The sequence below is a fragment of the Ciconia boyciana genome, chromosome 17 (assembly GCF_034638445.1).
Source record: "Ciconia boyciana chromosome 17, ASM3463844v1, whole genome shotgun sequence".
NCBI lineage: Eukaryota > Metazoa > Chordata > Aves > Ciconiiformes > Ciconiidae > Ciconia > Ciconia boyciana.
The window spans coordinates 11,455,940-11,473,375 of NC_132950.1; the positions used below are offsets into that span (position 1 = coordinate 11,455,940).

General features: G+C 49.5%; 1 protein-coding gene across 13 annotated transcripts in view; it reads right to left on the reverse strand.

Annotated features, from left to right (window-relative positions):
* The window catches only part of MSI2 (musashi RNA binding protein 2), a 259,702-nt gene that overhangs the window by 21,758 nt on the left and 220,508 nt on the right, over nucleotides 1-17,436 (reverse strand). For 7 of the 13 annotated variants that reach the window (XM_072881752.1, XM_072881749.1, XM_072881753.1 and 4 more), the window contains one exon: nucleotides 2,053-2,160. The exons of 2 other annotated variants lie outside the window; for them this stretch is intronic. In XM_072881752.1, the coding sequence (XP_072737853.1) occupies nucleotides 2,053-2,160 (108 nt within the window). Of the gene's footprint in view, nucleotides 1-2,052; nucleotides 2,161-13,350; nucleotides 14,836-17,436 lie in introns of those variants that run through there. 4 more of the 13 variants (XM_072881757.1, XM_072881754.1, XM_072881750.1 and 1 more) reach the window with 2 other exon arrangements.

Below are 17,436 nucleotides of genomic sequence, written 5' to 3' on the forward strand. Positions count from 1 at the left end.
TGCTCCTGAATACAATTCACTACCATTGCTGGATGGAAGTGGCGAACCCAGGATGTCCCTTCCGAAAACCGTCTTTGGATGGAAATGACTCTACGTAAAACACCACTGTTCCCAGAGCACGTTTTGCTGCAAATGTGAGCAGCCGCCGGGCCGGGCCGGTGACAAACCCATCGTCCTCCTTGAGATCTCGGGGCCGGGGGGCGGGGGGCTCTTTTGATTCAGTTTTGGGGTTTTGCCAGTTTTGTGCACACAGGCAATTTTGAGGCTTGAAAGACATTTCCAAACACCATACTGCTCTTTAAACTTGCCAGAAAGGGTGTTGTTAATTTAGGGTTAGATTTAGTTTCGTATTGCAAGTTCAAATAAAAAACAAAAACGAAAAAACAAAACAAAACAGAAAACCCAACAAAAGAAAAACCAAAAAACACTCAAATTAAAGACAAATGATTTTCAGGCACAGAATTGATCAATGCTCAGGTCAGTTGTAATGGGCACCAAAAGCACTCCGATTAAAAAAAATAATAATAATCAGGGAAGCAACGTTAATCCAGCCAAACCCTCTGTGCCTTGCTAAGGGGCAACTCACCAGGTCTGTTTGCACGTAAAACAAAACCTGAAGGGCAAAACATGAGGAAGAGGCAGAAACAATGAAGTCTGTTTTCCTGAAATCATATGCAAAATCCATCTCTTTGGTTTTTTGTTTTTTTCTTTTTTTTCTCTTTGGGTTTGGTTTTCCCCCTCCGTGAAGGGGCAGCAGGAAAAGCCGGGAGATGGGGAATTCCCACAACCAGTCTGGCAAGTCACCCCTTAGGCGCTCTCTACATGCCACAAGATGAAACTGGTACAGATAATCCTTTGTAGCCTGCAAGCAGTGCCAGTTTGCATGGAACGGAGTTCTCCTGGTGTCTTTCTTTGGCCTCCATGGCATCAGGCTCGCACTCGAGACACACCTGGGCCTGCGCCCTCCTCGTAACCCCTCGCGCAGCGGTTTAGTCGGGGCTTTTCGGGAAGAGCCCGGTTAAGCCCCCGGGACTGCCAGAAAAGCCACCGAGAAACCCCCACTTCAGGACTGCGCCATGAGTGAGCTGGAAAGCCACTGCCGCCGCCGCGGCCTCCGCCTCTGCCGTGCTCCGCGGCAAGCCGGGCCCGGCGAGGGGCTGGCGGCCGGGGGCCGTGCAGGAGGCGCGGGGCCGGCAGCGGCTCCGTCCCGGCTTGATTTGGGCAGGCCGGGGAGCCGAGGCTGCGGCGGGCGCTGCCAAGCCAACAGCTCACTGATGGCTGTACTGAACGCTTAATTACCTGAGCGAAGCGCTAATTCACGCGTTTAGCTAAATTTAAAACCTAAAGGTAATAACGGTAATTGGCAACGGTTTATTTATTTCCCTTAAGGGGAAAAAAATAAAAGTTTTCAGAAGGACAGGAAGAAAAGCTTTGACGTTCCTCATGAAAGCAGGCCGGGGCTCGAAGCAGGCAGGGCTGGCGAACCGCCAGCGGCGCTTCGGTGCCGACAGCGCGAGCGTCGGCGTTCGCCCCGCGCAGGCAGAAGGCGCCGTCCCCAAGGGGACGCGGCCCCTCGCCGCGGGGGTGCCCTGCGAAGGCCGCCCCTCGCCGCGGGCTGCGGCGGAGGAGGTGAGAGCGGCTGCGGGCGCGGTGGGAGCTCCCGGGGCCGCCGCCGCCGCCTCACCCCGGTGCCAGCTTTCCATGAGAAACGAAAACTTTTTTTCAAAAACGCAAATTAATTTTTTTAGAGTGTCCTTTATAACCTTGAATTAAAAGCAAAGAAACAAAGAAACCAACATAATGAAGGAATAAAGAAAGAAACAAATCAGAATATCTACCCCGGTTTTGGCAGTTCTTACACCAATCTCCTGCAAGGTGCTCCAGGCCCCGTGGCCTCTGCTTGTAGTTTGGGTTTGGTTTGGGATTGATTATTTATTTTTTATATATATATATTTTTTTCTCGTTTGTTTTCAGGTCCCCAGGATAAGTGTGAGGAAAATCAGAGAAATGATGGAGAGCTGCAGCCACACAGAATACCGACAGAGCTTTTACCTGACCCTGCACTCTGAGGGTTTGCTCTTCCACGGGCCCCCCTACCTGATCCTCTTGCTGCTGCCACGGCTGCCGCTGCTACTGGTCCATAAGCCGCTGCCGGAAAACCTGGCCGTGGAGAAAAGGAGAAGGGTAAAGAAAGAAGCCAGCGGGTACCGCGAGTCTCTGCGGGGCGCGGGGCAGCCGCCGAGGGCACGGCGTTTCCAGAGGTTGCCGTCCCGGCTCTCCGTGCCATCAACTGGCACCGTTTTTAGAAAGAGCCGAGCCCTCGCCAGGTGCCCACTGCCGGTGGTCTCTGCCGGCCCAAAGGTGGCCCAAATCCCCTTGGCAGAAGAGGAACGTGGCAGCGCGTGCCGCTGACGGCGCGCCTGGCCACGGCACGCCGCGACAGCCGAGGTGCGGGGCGGACAGAGTGGCGGCAGAGCCTGCAGCGCTCAGCTTACGTCTCCGTACTCTCAGACGGCTAGGGTCAGACCGCTTCGCAAAACAACGAGGGAATTCTCTTCTTTGCTTATTTGCAAGTGATAATAACGTGCTGATCTACAGACATAGCAGTAATGGAAAATATGAGGAGGTCCTCATGTCAAGATCACAGATTTGCTGGGATCAAGCAGAAAAAATTCACTGGAATGTAATTTAAAAAAGAAAGAAAGAAAGAAAAAAAGCTCTTGAAAGCAAAACAGCCGCAGATCAAGGAGCTCTAAGACATACACCCTGCTACAGGGGGACCGAGCCCTTACAGATGAATGAAATGCTGCTAGCAAGGTTGCAGATTTAGTTTCATTACTTAAATAATATTCGAAAGATCTGCCAGAGGCTCTGACTTTAAATACATGTATTTTAAGAGGGTAAAGGTCCAGGTGATCAGCAAGAACCCCAAACTCCCTTGCTGCAAAGTCAACAAAACCCTCAGAGGTTCCTGGTCTCCGGGGAGCTCCGACCGCTCCTGGCGCCCGACAGGACAACCCCAGGGGTAGTCACCACCACGGGACCTGCCCTTGAGCGGGCTCCAGGACTTTGATCACAGCTGCTTTGCAAAGCTGAAGAACCACAGGAAAACAACTGAGGCAACAGAAAAAGAGAACAGCGAGCTAGAGGGACGGAGAGAGCGAGACCCAGAGAAATCAGCAGACTACAAGCCCGCTACCTCTAGCACTATCGTCTCAGCTACAGGTAATCTACCAAGGGGAAAGGAGCAGAGAACAACTAGGCTAGAGTGACTTGAAGCTACTTAAAACATCAATTAAAAAAAGACATACTTGCATTTAAGTATGGTAATAGGGCTGTTGGGGGAAAAAAAAATAGTATAGGTAAATATATGCACAGCTACCCCAGGCTGCTGTCTGCTGCTGCTCCCCATGCGCAGAGCCCAGGCAGTGCACAGCATCCTGTTCCTTAATGCCCATGCGAATCTGTTTGGTTTTATTACGTTGATGAACTGCTACTATCTCTGTGGAGCGGGATGCAGGAGGAAGCACATCCAGACTGGGGGATATTATAACCAAATACCCAAGCGCTAAATTCTCTCTTCCTGCTGATGGAGCCATCGACCCTGGTTGGGTCCCCTGACATACGTTTAGGGCTGGAGCTGTGACATGCTGGAGCGAGAAGACCTTGGTGTTAGAGTCAAACCAACCTCCACGCAGCAGGGAAAGCATCTGCAGGACAAAGGCTGAGGCTCTGAGGCTTCGTTTTCATGCAGAGCCATGCCTAGGCCAAGCCCCGAGCCCTCCCGCTGTGGGTTAGGCAGGAGCGGAGCTGGCACCGTCCCTACAGCCTCTCCTCCTTCGCTCCCTGCCCACCATGGTGCACATTCCAAGAGCAGTGTCCTCAGCGTCCCCGTGGCATGTCCAGGACCAGCTGGCCGCCAGCAAATCTCTCATTTGGAGGCTCCAGGGGCTGCCTAAACCATCCATAAGGGATCAGAGGAGCTGTGGATTTTCCACGGAATAAAATGCCTCTGCCAAAACCAATCAAATACCCTTCAAATCACCAAGCATCCCCTGAAAACAGCATAAAAAACAGGGCTGGAAAGTTTATTTCTCTTGTTCAACTGCCAGGGACGCTCAGTATCTATTTGAAATGCAGGACAAAAAGTTTCACCATGCAAAAGAAGACTGAAATAACAAGGGTGGAGAAGGCGCTCCACAGAAGGAGCCTGAACAAAGGATCTGTTATTGCATTCCAGTGGACAGATGTGTGAAAAATTAATCCCTCCACCCCCAAAGAAAGCCATTATCCCAATTCCGAGATAAAAGCATCCGCGCGACATGGCACTCCAAACAACTCAAGTGTGATCGGCTGCTCGCGCTCTGCCCGGGAACGCTGCGGCCGGCCGGGCGGAGGCAGAGCGGCAGCGGCTCGGCTGCACGGCCCTTACGGCTGCAGAAGCGGGAGACGGAAACAGGGATTGATTATCAAGATTGGCAAAAACCTGCTTACCGATACAGACTCACAGGCTGGCTCCATCACTGGAGGATCCCTAAATCAATCCAACGTACTGAAAGTAATCAAAGCCCCCCAGTGAAATGACATTTGCCAGGCACTGCATTAATCAGCTCGTTCAGCTGAAAACAAATTTCCCCGTCATCACGCTGTTGAGCGCATTAATGCTGTGCGGCGTCTCACAACCGTGCTAACTTACTTTTGTACTTATGTGGTTGTTTGCTCCCGAACCTCTCAGCAGCGCTCGGCAGCTGACGCTGTCCCCGTGTCACAGATGGGATAAAACGAGGCACAAAGAAGCAAAATGACTTGAGAAAGACATCTGCAGACAGCCAAGGGTGCAGCCGAGCTCTCGCAGGTTCTGGTCTCAAGCTCCACCACTGATCTCTGTAATTCCCCTTGTACCAACCCTATAGCATTATTGAAGCGCTTTGGTCACACTGCATTATCACCTCCCATTGTTTATAAACTTCTACACCAGTGAAGACTTCAAAGAGCAGGACTACAGCGACAGGGCAATTAACACTGAACCCACTTTGTGTACCGCAAGAAACTTCGGCCTCCATCACCCTTCTGCCTGTGTTGTCACACCATTTTATTAAAATTTGACAGCTGAGGTATCTGCAGCTCTTTAGTGAAGAGGAAAGCATTAGCAGGCGCTTTTGCTGGTTTCCAGGCCCCCTGGAAGGAACCTGCTTGTCCACGGAGTCTCTTGCTGGTCCCCCAGACCACGCTGACGCTTTGGCGAGGCTGCGTGCCCGCACACATTCCCCTCCCCTGGCATCAGCGTTTAAAACGGGCGCAATGCAGCCGCTGAGCCCCAGGGGCACCTTCCAGGAGCTGTTCCCCAGGCAGCGGCAGAGGTGGATGCGATCCATCCCGCTCTGACTGACGGGGACCCCAGCACGGGGCACCGGGGACACCTCCAAGGAGAGGCGTTAGCCGGCAGAGCCCAGTGCGTGACGTGCCAGAGCCACTGGCTTCCCTCAGCAATGCCTGGGAAGTGCAGGCTTCTCCGGGAGACGGAGCAGTGGCTTTGGGGATGCAGGACTGCTGGACGTGGGGGGACCCCAGGGGCCACGGAGGGCTGTGGGCTATCAGCAGGCTCTTTGCAGCCAGCTGCCAAGGGGCTTGCATGCTCCCGGTTCATTTTTAACAGGCGGCTTGGAGGTAACTGGGTGCCAGGAACGGGCACCCGGACCAGAGCACCTTGAAGTCAATGGGGACATCTATCGCAGCGTGCTCTGGATCCCAGCCCCAGCGCCGGTCCCAGCGCCGGCCAGGCAGGGAGCGCAGCCGGCGCCAGCCCGGCTCCCTGCGAGCCCTCTGCTCTCTGAAGTCAACTGGAAAATCAAAAGGGGTGGAGGGAGAGGTCAACTCATTCATCGCGTTTGTTTAAGGCGCTCCGATTCCTGCCGAAACGATCCCTGTCCTTCTTTGTGTATCCGCTGCTTATAATTGCCTAGAGAAAACAAGATACCAAAGCTGTTCAAAAGGACAAAAGTGCCCACTTTAGGCATTGCAATTAGAAGATATTTTACAATAAATGTTTTGCAATGGGCTCGCACACTGTCCAGGAAAGCCCCGAGGATTCACATCAATTTCATGCTCTCTTATTGCTCTGAACGAGCTAAAGCCAGTATTTGGAGTTCAATTTTTCACAGAGAAATTTTTCTGCCTCCTGCATCAATAGTTTCACTTTAAATACTGCAGCAGCCTCATAGGCAGGAAGATGGCCACATCTGTTTTTAAACGCCTTGCCCTAAGGTCACAGATTTAGCCAATGGCTGCCTGCAAGCAACTGCCTTCTCCAAGGCACAAATAAGTTTGGGAGAAGGGGGGTCAAGGGCTGGCGCTCACCCGGGAGCAGCAGGGCTGGATTTGGGCAGGCAGCACCCAGCCCTGCCGTCTCGCACTCGGCATTACCGAGCAGAGAACGCCGAGAGCCCGGGATTTAGCGGATCTTCCAGGGGCTTTGTGGACAAACCTGGCGAGAGCTGCGCTGCCTGAGCAGGGGGACTCGAGGGGCTCAAGGGCTCCGGCAAAGGGCACGCTCCCTCCACAGGTCTCTGCCCTGCTCCATCTCCCGCTCCGGTGGGATCGTTCCCTTCTCAAACCACCGATTTCCCCTTTACCCCAGCCTGAAGCTGGCTACAAGGCAACCAGGAGCGAGTGAAAAACACAAGAACCATTTTACACCCCCTTCCTCCACGCGTGCAGCCCCAGCTTTCTCTATGAGAAATCAGTGACTCCTTCAGACCTGCTCTGCCCTGTTCAGCCCCTGAAGACCCCAAATATCTTGCATCCCCAAAGGACACAAGACGTTGTCCTCTACAAACAGCCAGACAATAGGAATCAAATCAAAAAGAAGTCACAAAGATAATGAAATTAGTCCTTACATCAAGAAATACCATGCAAAGACTTTTCTCTGCTTCTAATGGCTAAAGCACTTGGGGCTCACGAGGTCGTATGTTTAGACTTTAGCAATAAGCACAGGGATCTAAAACAAGAACAAAACCAGAAGCTGAGATGCTCAAATCATCACCTGACTCCAGCAGCAGACTTCAGAAAAGAACCAAAATTATGGGACACGCATGGAGAATAAAATAAAAGCCACCATAAAACTGCGCCTAGCAAGCAAAATCCTTCCTCTCTGTTTACGGATTGTTTGCAGTATTTGCACACATCGACAGAAGAGCTGAACGCTGCGGCTCAGTCTCGCAAAGTCACCGTGTCTCTGTGCGGGGCGTTTCAGAGGGCCCTACGCACAAGGGGGATCGAGCTCTGAGGCTATACCCCCCAAACGCTCTGCCTCCGACGCCGACGGTGCTCCCCAGGGCGCTGAGCCGAACGCCGGCCATTTAGGAGGTTCACTTGATCTCCCAGGAAAAAAGTGCAAAGTCTGGAATATAAAATCATCTGCAGGTTGAGTGGGAAAAGGAGAGGGGGAAACTGATATCCTCTTTTCAAACAACGTTACCAGCAGCTTTGATCAGCACAGAAAAGCTTCGCGAGGCTCGCAGCTGTCATTTCAAATGGGTTCTCGCTTGCATTATTCTTTCCATTAGGCAGTGTTATCCTCTTTGTAGGATCTTTAGGCTTCATTTCAAAAGTATCAGAGACTCAAAACCATGAAGCAGAAGAGCCTGGTAGCTGGGTTTTTTTTTGGAGGCAGGCAGGCGTGGGTCCAATTTACTGGACAAAAATGTAGTCTTTAATGGTGAGCACGCACAAGGGAAAGCTCCATCCCAAAACAATCCCTTTATGTTTAAAACCTTCATCCTTCAGGCCTCTCTGTCTCAGACTCCCCCTCCCTTTTTATAAGGAAAAAAGAACGAGAAAGAAAAAAAACCTGCTACCATTTCAAGCTTTAGATTAACAACTAAATGCTCAGTATTTAGAGAAGACTATATACCCAGAGAAATCAAATTTTTCCTCGCATTGATGAAGGATTGGGATTCTACCAAATCATTCACAACTCGTTATCATGGTTTAGTAGCAATTAACTCTTTGGGATTTGATCGAAGACTCTACCCAAGCTCTCCCAACGTCCGTAGGAGGCGAACGCGGAGGCAGGTACAAGCCCTGCTTGAAATGTCTCGAGTTGCCCACCAGTGGCCCTGGCTTGCCTTTAAGGAAGCGGGATAGCGCCGTCCATGCAACAGCAAACGGGAGGGAGCAAGCAAGGTGCAGGGCAGACCCCCGTGGAAACGGAGAATTTCCCTCCTAAGCTTTTGATCAATTCTATTAACACCTTCAGCAGCTCCAAGCCCGCTCAGAGTCCTTTCTTGTGACAGCCCCATTAAGTGTCTCCCTTTGTCTCTATATGCTGTGTTACATCAAGCTTATTAAAATCTATTTCACCAGGTCAGAAAATTAGCGAACTTCAGATAGAGCGCATCATGCATAATGGAAACCTCATTAAGCAGCCCACTGCGTTATTCAAGGCAGAGTCATCTGCTGCTTAAAATGTATGGTGCGTGGCAAGACTTTGTAGAATTCTCAACGTCAGACACCCGTAATGCGCTTCGCACCGGATGCGTGTTTGCAGATGGATGTTATTATGAACAAATATTTCTGCTTTGGAATTTCAACAGAACAATAAAACCCAAATATAGTTAATTTAAAATTTGGCACTTCCACTTTATGTACAGTAAACGACCCATTTTTCAGCTGTTTACCACTCTCAGGCCACGGTTTTTAAAATGAGAATGATGCACTTTTGCCCAGTAATTACTTTATGCATCAGTGAGACAAAGCCTTGTTTGTCTCCAAATTATCATTCTGTGTCGTTTCAAGTGTAATAACCCTTTTGCAGCTATTGCACCGTACAGAAAACTGGGAAACTTCTCAAAGGCAAATAGTTTGTTCTAAGAAAACTATTTATTCAAAAGAAACGCAAACCAAAAAGCAAAAGCTGGAAGCTGATTTAGTTTATTTACTCCACTTAAAAACCGTTCCTATCCTACAGCAGCTTCGAGGCATCCGCTACACTTCTCAAATGTGTCCTATGAAAACTGTACCTCCCACCACCCAACACTCGAACTCAGTATGTAATTTGGATTCTCCCTCATTTAGTAACTGGTGAAACACAGAGAATTATGAGCTTCAAGTGAATGCAGCTGATGTGGATGAAAGAGAAGCTCAACCAAATCGCTTCCTAAAAGCAAGTAATTCTGTTTAATACTAAGTCGACCGCTCCGATGAAAGCATTTCTCATTTTAAAGCCCAAAGCCAAACATTTACTATCGATTTTTAATAAACAAGGTAAGTATAAATGAAACGATGACTGCAGTGGGAGGAATACCTGTGAATTCACTGCAGCCAAGCTGTCGCGCAGCGCAGCAGCTCTGAATTTCAGTCACCTGCTGCTGAATGAACAAGGGCAGGTTAGAGGGAACCGCATTAAGGCGTATATTTAAAGTTCAGCAAAGTGGCACTGATTTGCTTCAAGCCTCATTTCAGTTGCTTCGATGGTATAGAAAATGAGCTATTTGGTTAAACCGCTTGCTTAAATTTTTATGAATGATCTAAACTACCTGGGTAAGTATTATTAAAAGACAGATCCTTGACAATGAACAAAGGCATAAAAAGAACTCATGTCTGGAGGCTGAAGCTGGAAAAATTCAACGCAAAGAGGCAACTATGTAAAAGAGAAGATAATTAATCAGAGGACAAGGTTATCAGAGGGTAGGAAATTCTCCACAACCTACGAGTTTTGAAGTCGCGAGCGATGTCCCTCTCAGAGAGACTCCGCAGCTCACCGAGCACAACAGCCGTCGCTGGCAGAGCCGGGGAACTTCCCACTGCCTTGCTGGAGGAACTGCCGCGGGGTATTTCATAATCCGTGTTATAAAAAAGGTCAGCGAAGAGGACTGTGATGCTGAGCCCAGAAACCTTTAGGGTGTCACTGCAGCGACTACGTATTACCGCTTCTGGGCAAAGGAGGACTTGGAAGCTACTTAATTATCAGCTTGAAATCCTGCTACTACATGTGACTGAAAAACATTCACATGAATGTTTCTGTGCTTTAAGGAGACTAATCTCTTCCAGCTCTTTGCAACCCCCAGCTCCCAGTTTGTAACAGCTTTACAGGTAAAAATTGTACCTACAGAGGCATGAGGCATAAAGCAGGCTAGCCATCGTGCTCCGGTGGACTTGGACAGGTAGCATTCTTTACAGCAGCCCTGGCACTACTAGCCCACGTTCTTCTTTCTATAGGGTTATCCATGTTTCCTTCCATACATGTGTGTTTGTGTTATGCCTCTTTACTCTTGTGAATGATTATCCTCATTACATTTCCCAGTTGCTGCAGCTGCAGCCTGTTCGCAGCAGAAGCGATCGCTCCGGAGCTCTGTTGCTGCGGCATCACCCCAAAACACAAAGAGCTCCTGGGAGACCTGGAGAGACTGGTAGGTTTGGGTTTTTTTTCCTTTTCTCTCCTCCTTGTCCCTTTACAATCACTCATTTTCAGGGCAATGACCCTGAAGTTCTAAAGTCTGTCTCAAACTCCATGCATGGATCAGTGAGCGCTGGGAATAGGACAACCTGCATTGAAGTTCAATGTTCAAGATGTTCTTACTGCTCAAGCAGTTATTCAAGGCATCAGCATAGCAAAACCGAACGAAGCACCTGGGCAGTTTTGGTCCTTAGCCAGACGTCTGTTTGGGGAAACCTTAAGAGCAACCTCACACACGAGGTGACGAGCCAGGAAAAGGGGGACAGGCGGCATTTTTCCTGACCACTCTGCTGCCCATGAAATTGCTGGAAGCTGGACCACCCACTCAGAGCAACAGCTTCTCTCTTGAAAACCTCACCTTCAATTTAATATCCAGGAGATTGTTTTAAGGGGTGGGGGAAATGGGAGGTGAAAAAGGAATTTTATGCAATTGCCTGCAACATTAAAAAACGCAACTCTTCGCAGAAAAAATGTGCCAAAGCTGCTTAAGCTCTGTTCGGACTGAGGGAACAGCTCTAGATACCATTTTTCCTGTGTTGAAACAAAAGCTACTGTCATCTAAGCAGAACTTGAAGGAGTACCTTCTGGCCGGAAAATTATGGGTTTTGCTATATTAATTTCTCAGTTTGCTGTCTGCAGTTCCAGCTGCTCCTCACTCCAGGGATGCACCTGCAATGTGAATGGTCCCTCTTCAGCCTGCCCTCCGCCAGCAAAAGAAACCCCAAATCTTAATTTTAAAACAGGTCCAGTCTATAGTCTTTGTTTTCACTGATGGAGGCTGTAAACGAAGAGGTTTGAAGAGTGGTAATTAAGGTGGTTCTAGCAGATTTCAAATGCACTTTGTAAACCATTTTATGCCATGCAGATGCAGTAATGTGTTTTAGGTGAAAAAAAGCATGCAGCGCAGGGATGATTAGAGCAGATTTGAAGCAGTTAAGAAAGGGTTAGACAAAGGAGTGAGAAACATTTCCAGCTTCGTTCCGCATCTCTTACTGTTACAAGGCTTAACTAACTGAATAGACAATTTAAAAAATATTTTGTATTTCCTCCTCCTGTTTTGCGGCTGCCAGCGATTCCTCCTTCTTTCTTAATGTTAAGTTTGATCATGAAAGTATCATGACCAGACAAACTTTGCTCCCATTACTAAATGTTATACAAGTCAGACTTGTGTAACAGTGCTTTAAAAGGGCGTTTTACAGAGTTGACTCTTGCTAATACTAACTTCGTTACTCCCTCCTGGTAAAGAAGCCACGTGTAGGCAGCATCTCCGCTTTAAAATCGCTTTACATCACCGGAGTAGATGGTTGGGTGCTTGTGTACACGGGAATGTGGCTCGGGGTCGTTGAAGCACCGTGCACATCACGTTGGGAGCCAGACCTTGGCTGACCCCAGTTGGCAGAATTACAGCTAAGCCCTTCGCGGGGATTTGGTTTACGCTCCTTCCGGTGAGCCGAATGTCCCGACTCCCAGGCCTTGCCAGAGCACACTCCACATGGGAAAGCTGCACCTCCCGAGTACGGCCACTGCTGCGTGCCCCCACACCTCGCTACAGACGAACGGTCGGCTCGGCAGTATGTTGAAGCTACAAACACACTCTTTTCCTCCGTCGCCACCGCACTCCCCTTAGGAGGTTATTAACCAAGAGGGAGACCTGCAGGAGCAACGTAACTTGCAGCTTCCTAATACTGCTGGGTGTCCTAAATAACAGATCCAGGAACTTCCTTACCTTACCTTACCTTACCTCCTTCTCTCAGACACTATGAAAAAGAAGCCTTAAGCATGTCATTATTATAATAATTACCCTTGTCTTTGGTACCAGCTCCTTTTCCTGACCCAGAAAATAACTATTAGACCTACGAGGCAAGCATCACAAATGACTTTTACATGACAATACCTTCCTGCCCAGCACTGATGGCCGACAAGTGAACAGTTTGTGACTGGTATCAGGAAAGAATCTAAATTAAGCTCCATAGATTAACAGAAAGTTGGTTTTAAATGCTCATAATGAAAAACATAAGTTTAGACTTTGAACTGATCTTGCGTTGCGTTTTCACAGCACCAGGCACTGCAGGGGTGTGACCCAAGGCTGGGCTTCCCAGACTATGGACTACCGTTATTAATAAGCAAGTGTATTTCCCTGAGCTCTGAGAAGTTTGTGAAAATATTTTTTTCCCATCTCGCCCATATACAAAGGTTTTAATAAGCTTTAACACACATACAAGCAAACAAACCCCTAATTAAAAAAAAAAAAAAAAGAAATTCCTGAGCTGAAGGCTTCTAAGTAACTTTGAGAATCCCCAACCATCCAGGGAATGACGGAGGAAGGTATGACTGAGACAGATAGACACGGCGATGGCAACGTCCCCGCCCTGCAGGCACGGCCAGCGGTACCCGTCCCACTGCGGGGTCTGCACCAAGAACACCGGCTGCCATCCCAGCCAGGGACCTCCTCACAGCCACAGGAGCGACCTGATTCTCCTTTCAATTTCCAAACAGCAGAAAGAGAGCCCTGCACCTTAGTGCTGGAGAGTCTGCGACAAGGGTTTCTAACACGCGTATGGGTTTGACGCTTAAACCCACCTCGGTCGCTGGCACGGACTGCGTTGACCACAGTGGTGGAAGATCAGACTGCCGGGAACACTGCAGTTTTAACACGGAGTCACTCCTCTCCCCCCAATTACAAGCGCATTGTCGTCTGTTTTGGTTTTAATTTTTGCTGTAAACACACCTCGTATGTAACTGCTCATCTGCAGATTCTTCAAGCACTGGGTCGCACACTTGGAGTGATGGTTGTTTTATTCTTTTATTAAATTGTCATTGGTACTGGTTATTTGGTGCGTCCAAAATATTAAAACTGCGAGCTAAGAGAGCAGCAACACAGCACATCCGTTGTAAACAATTTATTATTATTTTCTACCTCAGTTACTTACAGGAAAAAAGTCATAAAAAAGAAAAAAAGAAAAGCACAGATGGACTATTTACAAAAAATGAGAAAATTCACAATAGCCGAAATGTTTGCAAATCATGCACACTAAGACAAGTTCACAAAAGCAAAGCAATTCATAGCAAAAAACCCCAAACAAAATAATAAGAAGCCATACAGATTAAAAAAAGCTATTGCCTGCAGAAAAGTAAAAAGAAAACTAACCAATTATTACATCAAGCATCTTTAATGAAATGAACAGCATAGCCGTGTATTGTAGAGCCTTTGACACTGACATTTTAAACAAGTGGATTAACAAACATTAAAATGCATTACAGTTCTACTGTAAGCATGCAATTTACTTCTCACAAACTTATAAAATGGGTAGAAACACTTAAAGAAGAACGGCATTTAAATACGATGCGTGTTTCCTACCCAAAAGTCCAGAATTTGGTCTTGTTAAAAATAAAGCCAATGGCTGGAGGCATTATCACATAGGTTTGCAGCTCTTCTGCGATTTGGGTGGAGATTAAGAGGCGCGATACAGCTTAAGCTAGCGGGGGAAAGCTCGTCCCTCTTGCCAAAATTTAAGTAATTTGCCCATGATTTGCAAGCGAGGTCTGGCAGTAGAAGCGACTGCACGGAGCATGCGAGAGCAGGGCCGGCTGCCGGACGAGGGGCGGTCAGCGGCTCGGAGCTGGGGCAGGGATTGCTGCGGGAGGTGCAGTAACTGCCTAAGCCCTTTTTTGGTGGCTTCTAGCCACGGCCCTTCCATGATTACGGCAGCTCGAGAAGGAGCCACCAACCCAAAGCGAACGAAACAGGAGCAAACACGCGTGGGTCTGCTACGCCCGCAGCCGCCAGCGCCACAGGGCCACGCTTGCGGCCGCAGAGCGTTCGTTTTGAATAATTAAACCCCGCGTTGCTAATGATCCTAGTGACAGGAGACGCGAGTCTCGCTCCACCCTAATTATGATTTGTGCTACTGCTGAACGTCTCTATGTTAAAAAGCGCCAATGTCTCTCTTTGGGGCTGCCTGTGAGACCCAATCATCGTTTTTGCTTCCTTGATAAAATTATTTCTAAAAAGTTTGTGAGAAGTCATGCCTTCATAACGCCCCTAACCCCAATCTTTGTGAGTTACATTCCAAGTGGGCATTAAAAACTCATAACAAAGCAGAGGAAAAAAAATAATTAAAAAAAAAAAAAAAAAGCAAACTCAAAGCAGTGAGGATATGGAGCCTTTAAAAAAATAAAAATAAAATAAAAAGTCCAGTCAATCAAACCAGCCAGTAAGAGCAGCAATTTTTCAGTGGACATTGATATTAAACATGGACCACCCAGGCTTTTTCTGTCTCTCTCTCTCTCATTAGCACTGTAGTAAACCCCGATTAATTTGTTATGCATCTTTAAGAACTAGTTGATAAAAATTATGTCTTGTGAAATCGGCAAATAGTCTGCAAAGTGAAATAAGAACAGAAATTAATAGATTAAACTGAAAAGATAAGTCCCAGAAATAAAAAAAAAAAGACACAGAAAGGGAGTGATTGCAATTAAAAAAAAAAAAGGCTATGTACTGAGTTATAAAGGCCTAGAGGCAAAAATAACGTGATGGGAGGAGATAGAGCAGTCGCCACAGGGATTGCGTGTGTCTCGCCCGTGGAGCAAGGGGCCGTCCCCGTGCTGACAGGACACAGCGGAGGACGCGGGAGAGGGACGGCCCAGGGGACCCTGCCAGCAGCGCCGGCACCGGTGCTCCCCGGCGCAGAAATGGAAATGCAAACGGGTGGATCGTGGCATTTGCAGCCTCGTTTCACTTGGACAGCAGTAAAGACCAACAGGACAGTGCAATTCAGATGGGCGTTCCGTGGTTTTTTTTAATTAAAAAAATAAATAGCTAGCATAACCTGAGGAGTAACGGGAGCAACGCTCACTGGCGGGTGACGAGGCACGGCAGCGCAGAGCCCTGGGGGACGCCGCCGGCTGCAGCCCGCCCTGCCAGCCCGATTTACTGCAGCACAGGCACCAGTGCAGGAGAACAGCTTTCACGGCACAACTGTACTGTGGTAAAAAGCACTGCCAGGTCCCCTCTATAATGAGCCATCGGAATACAGCTGTGTATTTATACGTGTTATATGTATACTTATACATACACATCGGTGCGGTTGCAACACCGCCGCTGTTTAGGCACGGCGGAGGCGGGAGGTAGCTGAAGCTCTCAGGCACGCTGCCTGGGATGCTCCTGCAGAAACAGCCAAATATTTTTCTTTTCAAATCATGGCACTGAGCATATGGGCATGACAAGGTACTAAAAAAGCAGATTTCTCTCCACCGGGGCCGCACGTGCTCCTATCTCACGCTCCCAGCCACAGTCGTACCACGGGCCCCACGGGTACTTCTGCAAGCGTCAAACACGCAAAGGGAAGGGTTGGGGGGGCTCTTCTGAGGAGGACTATGTGCTGGAACCACACTTATGCTACTCGTCCCGTGGCACTAAACACCTTTCCCCATGGCTGGTCGGTCGGGCTGCCTACGCGATTCCTTCCCACCGGCGCCTGGAGGAAGGGGAGCGAGGGCTGCAGGAGCCCGGTGCTGCAGGATGTGGCTCCCACCCGCAGAGAGGGGTGGAAGGAGGGTGGGGAGAGCCACGCAGGCACCTGAGACATGGCAGGACACAACCCTGTGGAGTGGCACTGACTGCCACCGCTGCTCCCGTGGCAGGAGCGAGCGGCGCCGGCACATCCCTGTCCTCAAACCCTGAGCCGCTCCCGAAACGCTCCCCTGCACCCCGAGCTTTGCTCCCGTGGTACAGGGTACGGCCCCCAGCACTCCTCCCTCCAAAGGCCTGGCTCCAGCGAGGGGGACACCCCGTCCTGCTCACGGGCATCAAACCCCTCGTGCCGTGCCTCCTGGCGGGGGGGTCCCGTGCCCCGCGCCGCTCTGACGGGTCGTGTTTCTGGAGACCGCACTCCCGAGTCACCTGAGAAAAACCGCCCGACAACCCTATTAACGCCTCTGATTGCTGTTAAGGAATAAATGGTCTGAGCGGGAGTGGAGCAAACAACACGGGCAGAGCTTTAGGGCAGGGAAATCCAGGCAAGGCGACGGAGCAGCTCCCCTTCGCTGCCCTGCTCCCGAAGGCACAGCTGGTGCCTGCAATGAGATGCACCTGCTTTTTAGTGGTGACAACCCACTTCCATTGTCTTCTGCATATTCAATCTCTGCAAGAGACTGAAAACAACTAGCAAATAACTGCAAGGTCTGTTTTGAAAAACCAGGCCCTTAATAAAAATACACGTAATGAGGGCTAGAGTCAATCGGTACCTCTGCTGTCAGCTGGCAGACATGTTCACTTTAGACATGTTTATAATTAAAGCCATCTAAGCTCTGCTGATTTTCATCATTTAACTTATCAAAGGTGTCTCTCATTTAGCTGTCTTCATACGAATCAGCTGGTACAAGGAGCCGTGAGGGCCCAGGAGGAGAGCGTGAGACAACACGCAAACGCCTTCTGAAGCCTCCTCCTCGTATGCAACTGCTAACGGCTGCAATCCCTGCCGGCCCGGACCTCCGCCCAGCCCAGCGGCGGTGTCACCCGCAGGGGCGGCTGCCTTGTCCCCACCAGCAGCCCGGTCACCCGCCGCTGCCGACCCTCCCTGCCCGGCACGCTGCCCCGGCAGCTCCGCTGTCAGCCCTGACACCCTGGTTGTTTCAGACCTGGCTCGGTTGGGGAGGGGGGTAGCACGGGTGGGAAAGAGGCAGATGAGTTTAAAGGGGAGCTCTAGCATTTGTGAAGTTTAACGACTGAAAAAACCCCTAACAGCACTGTTTCCCTTGGTGTCATTAGCCCTGCAGAAACCAGCTCCACAGAAGCTACCGTCCCAAGGACATTATTCGTCTTACGCATGTGAATAATACGTATGCTTCCAATGCAAGGTTCCACCCCAATGCCCTAGTGCCGAACACAAGGCTGTATCTTTGCCCCAGCGTGTCGCAGGTAGAGCCGAGCATCCCTCCACATCCTCCCCGTCCTAGGGGACCTTCCCGTGCGGGTGGTC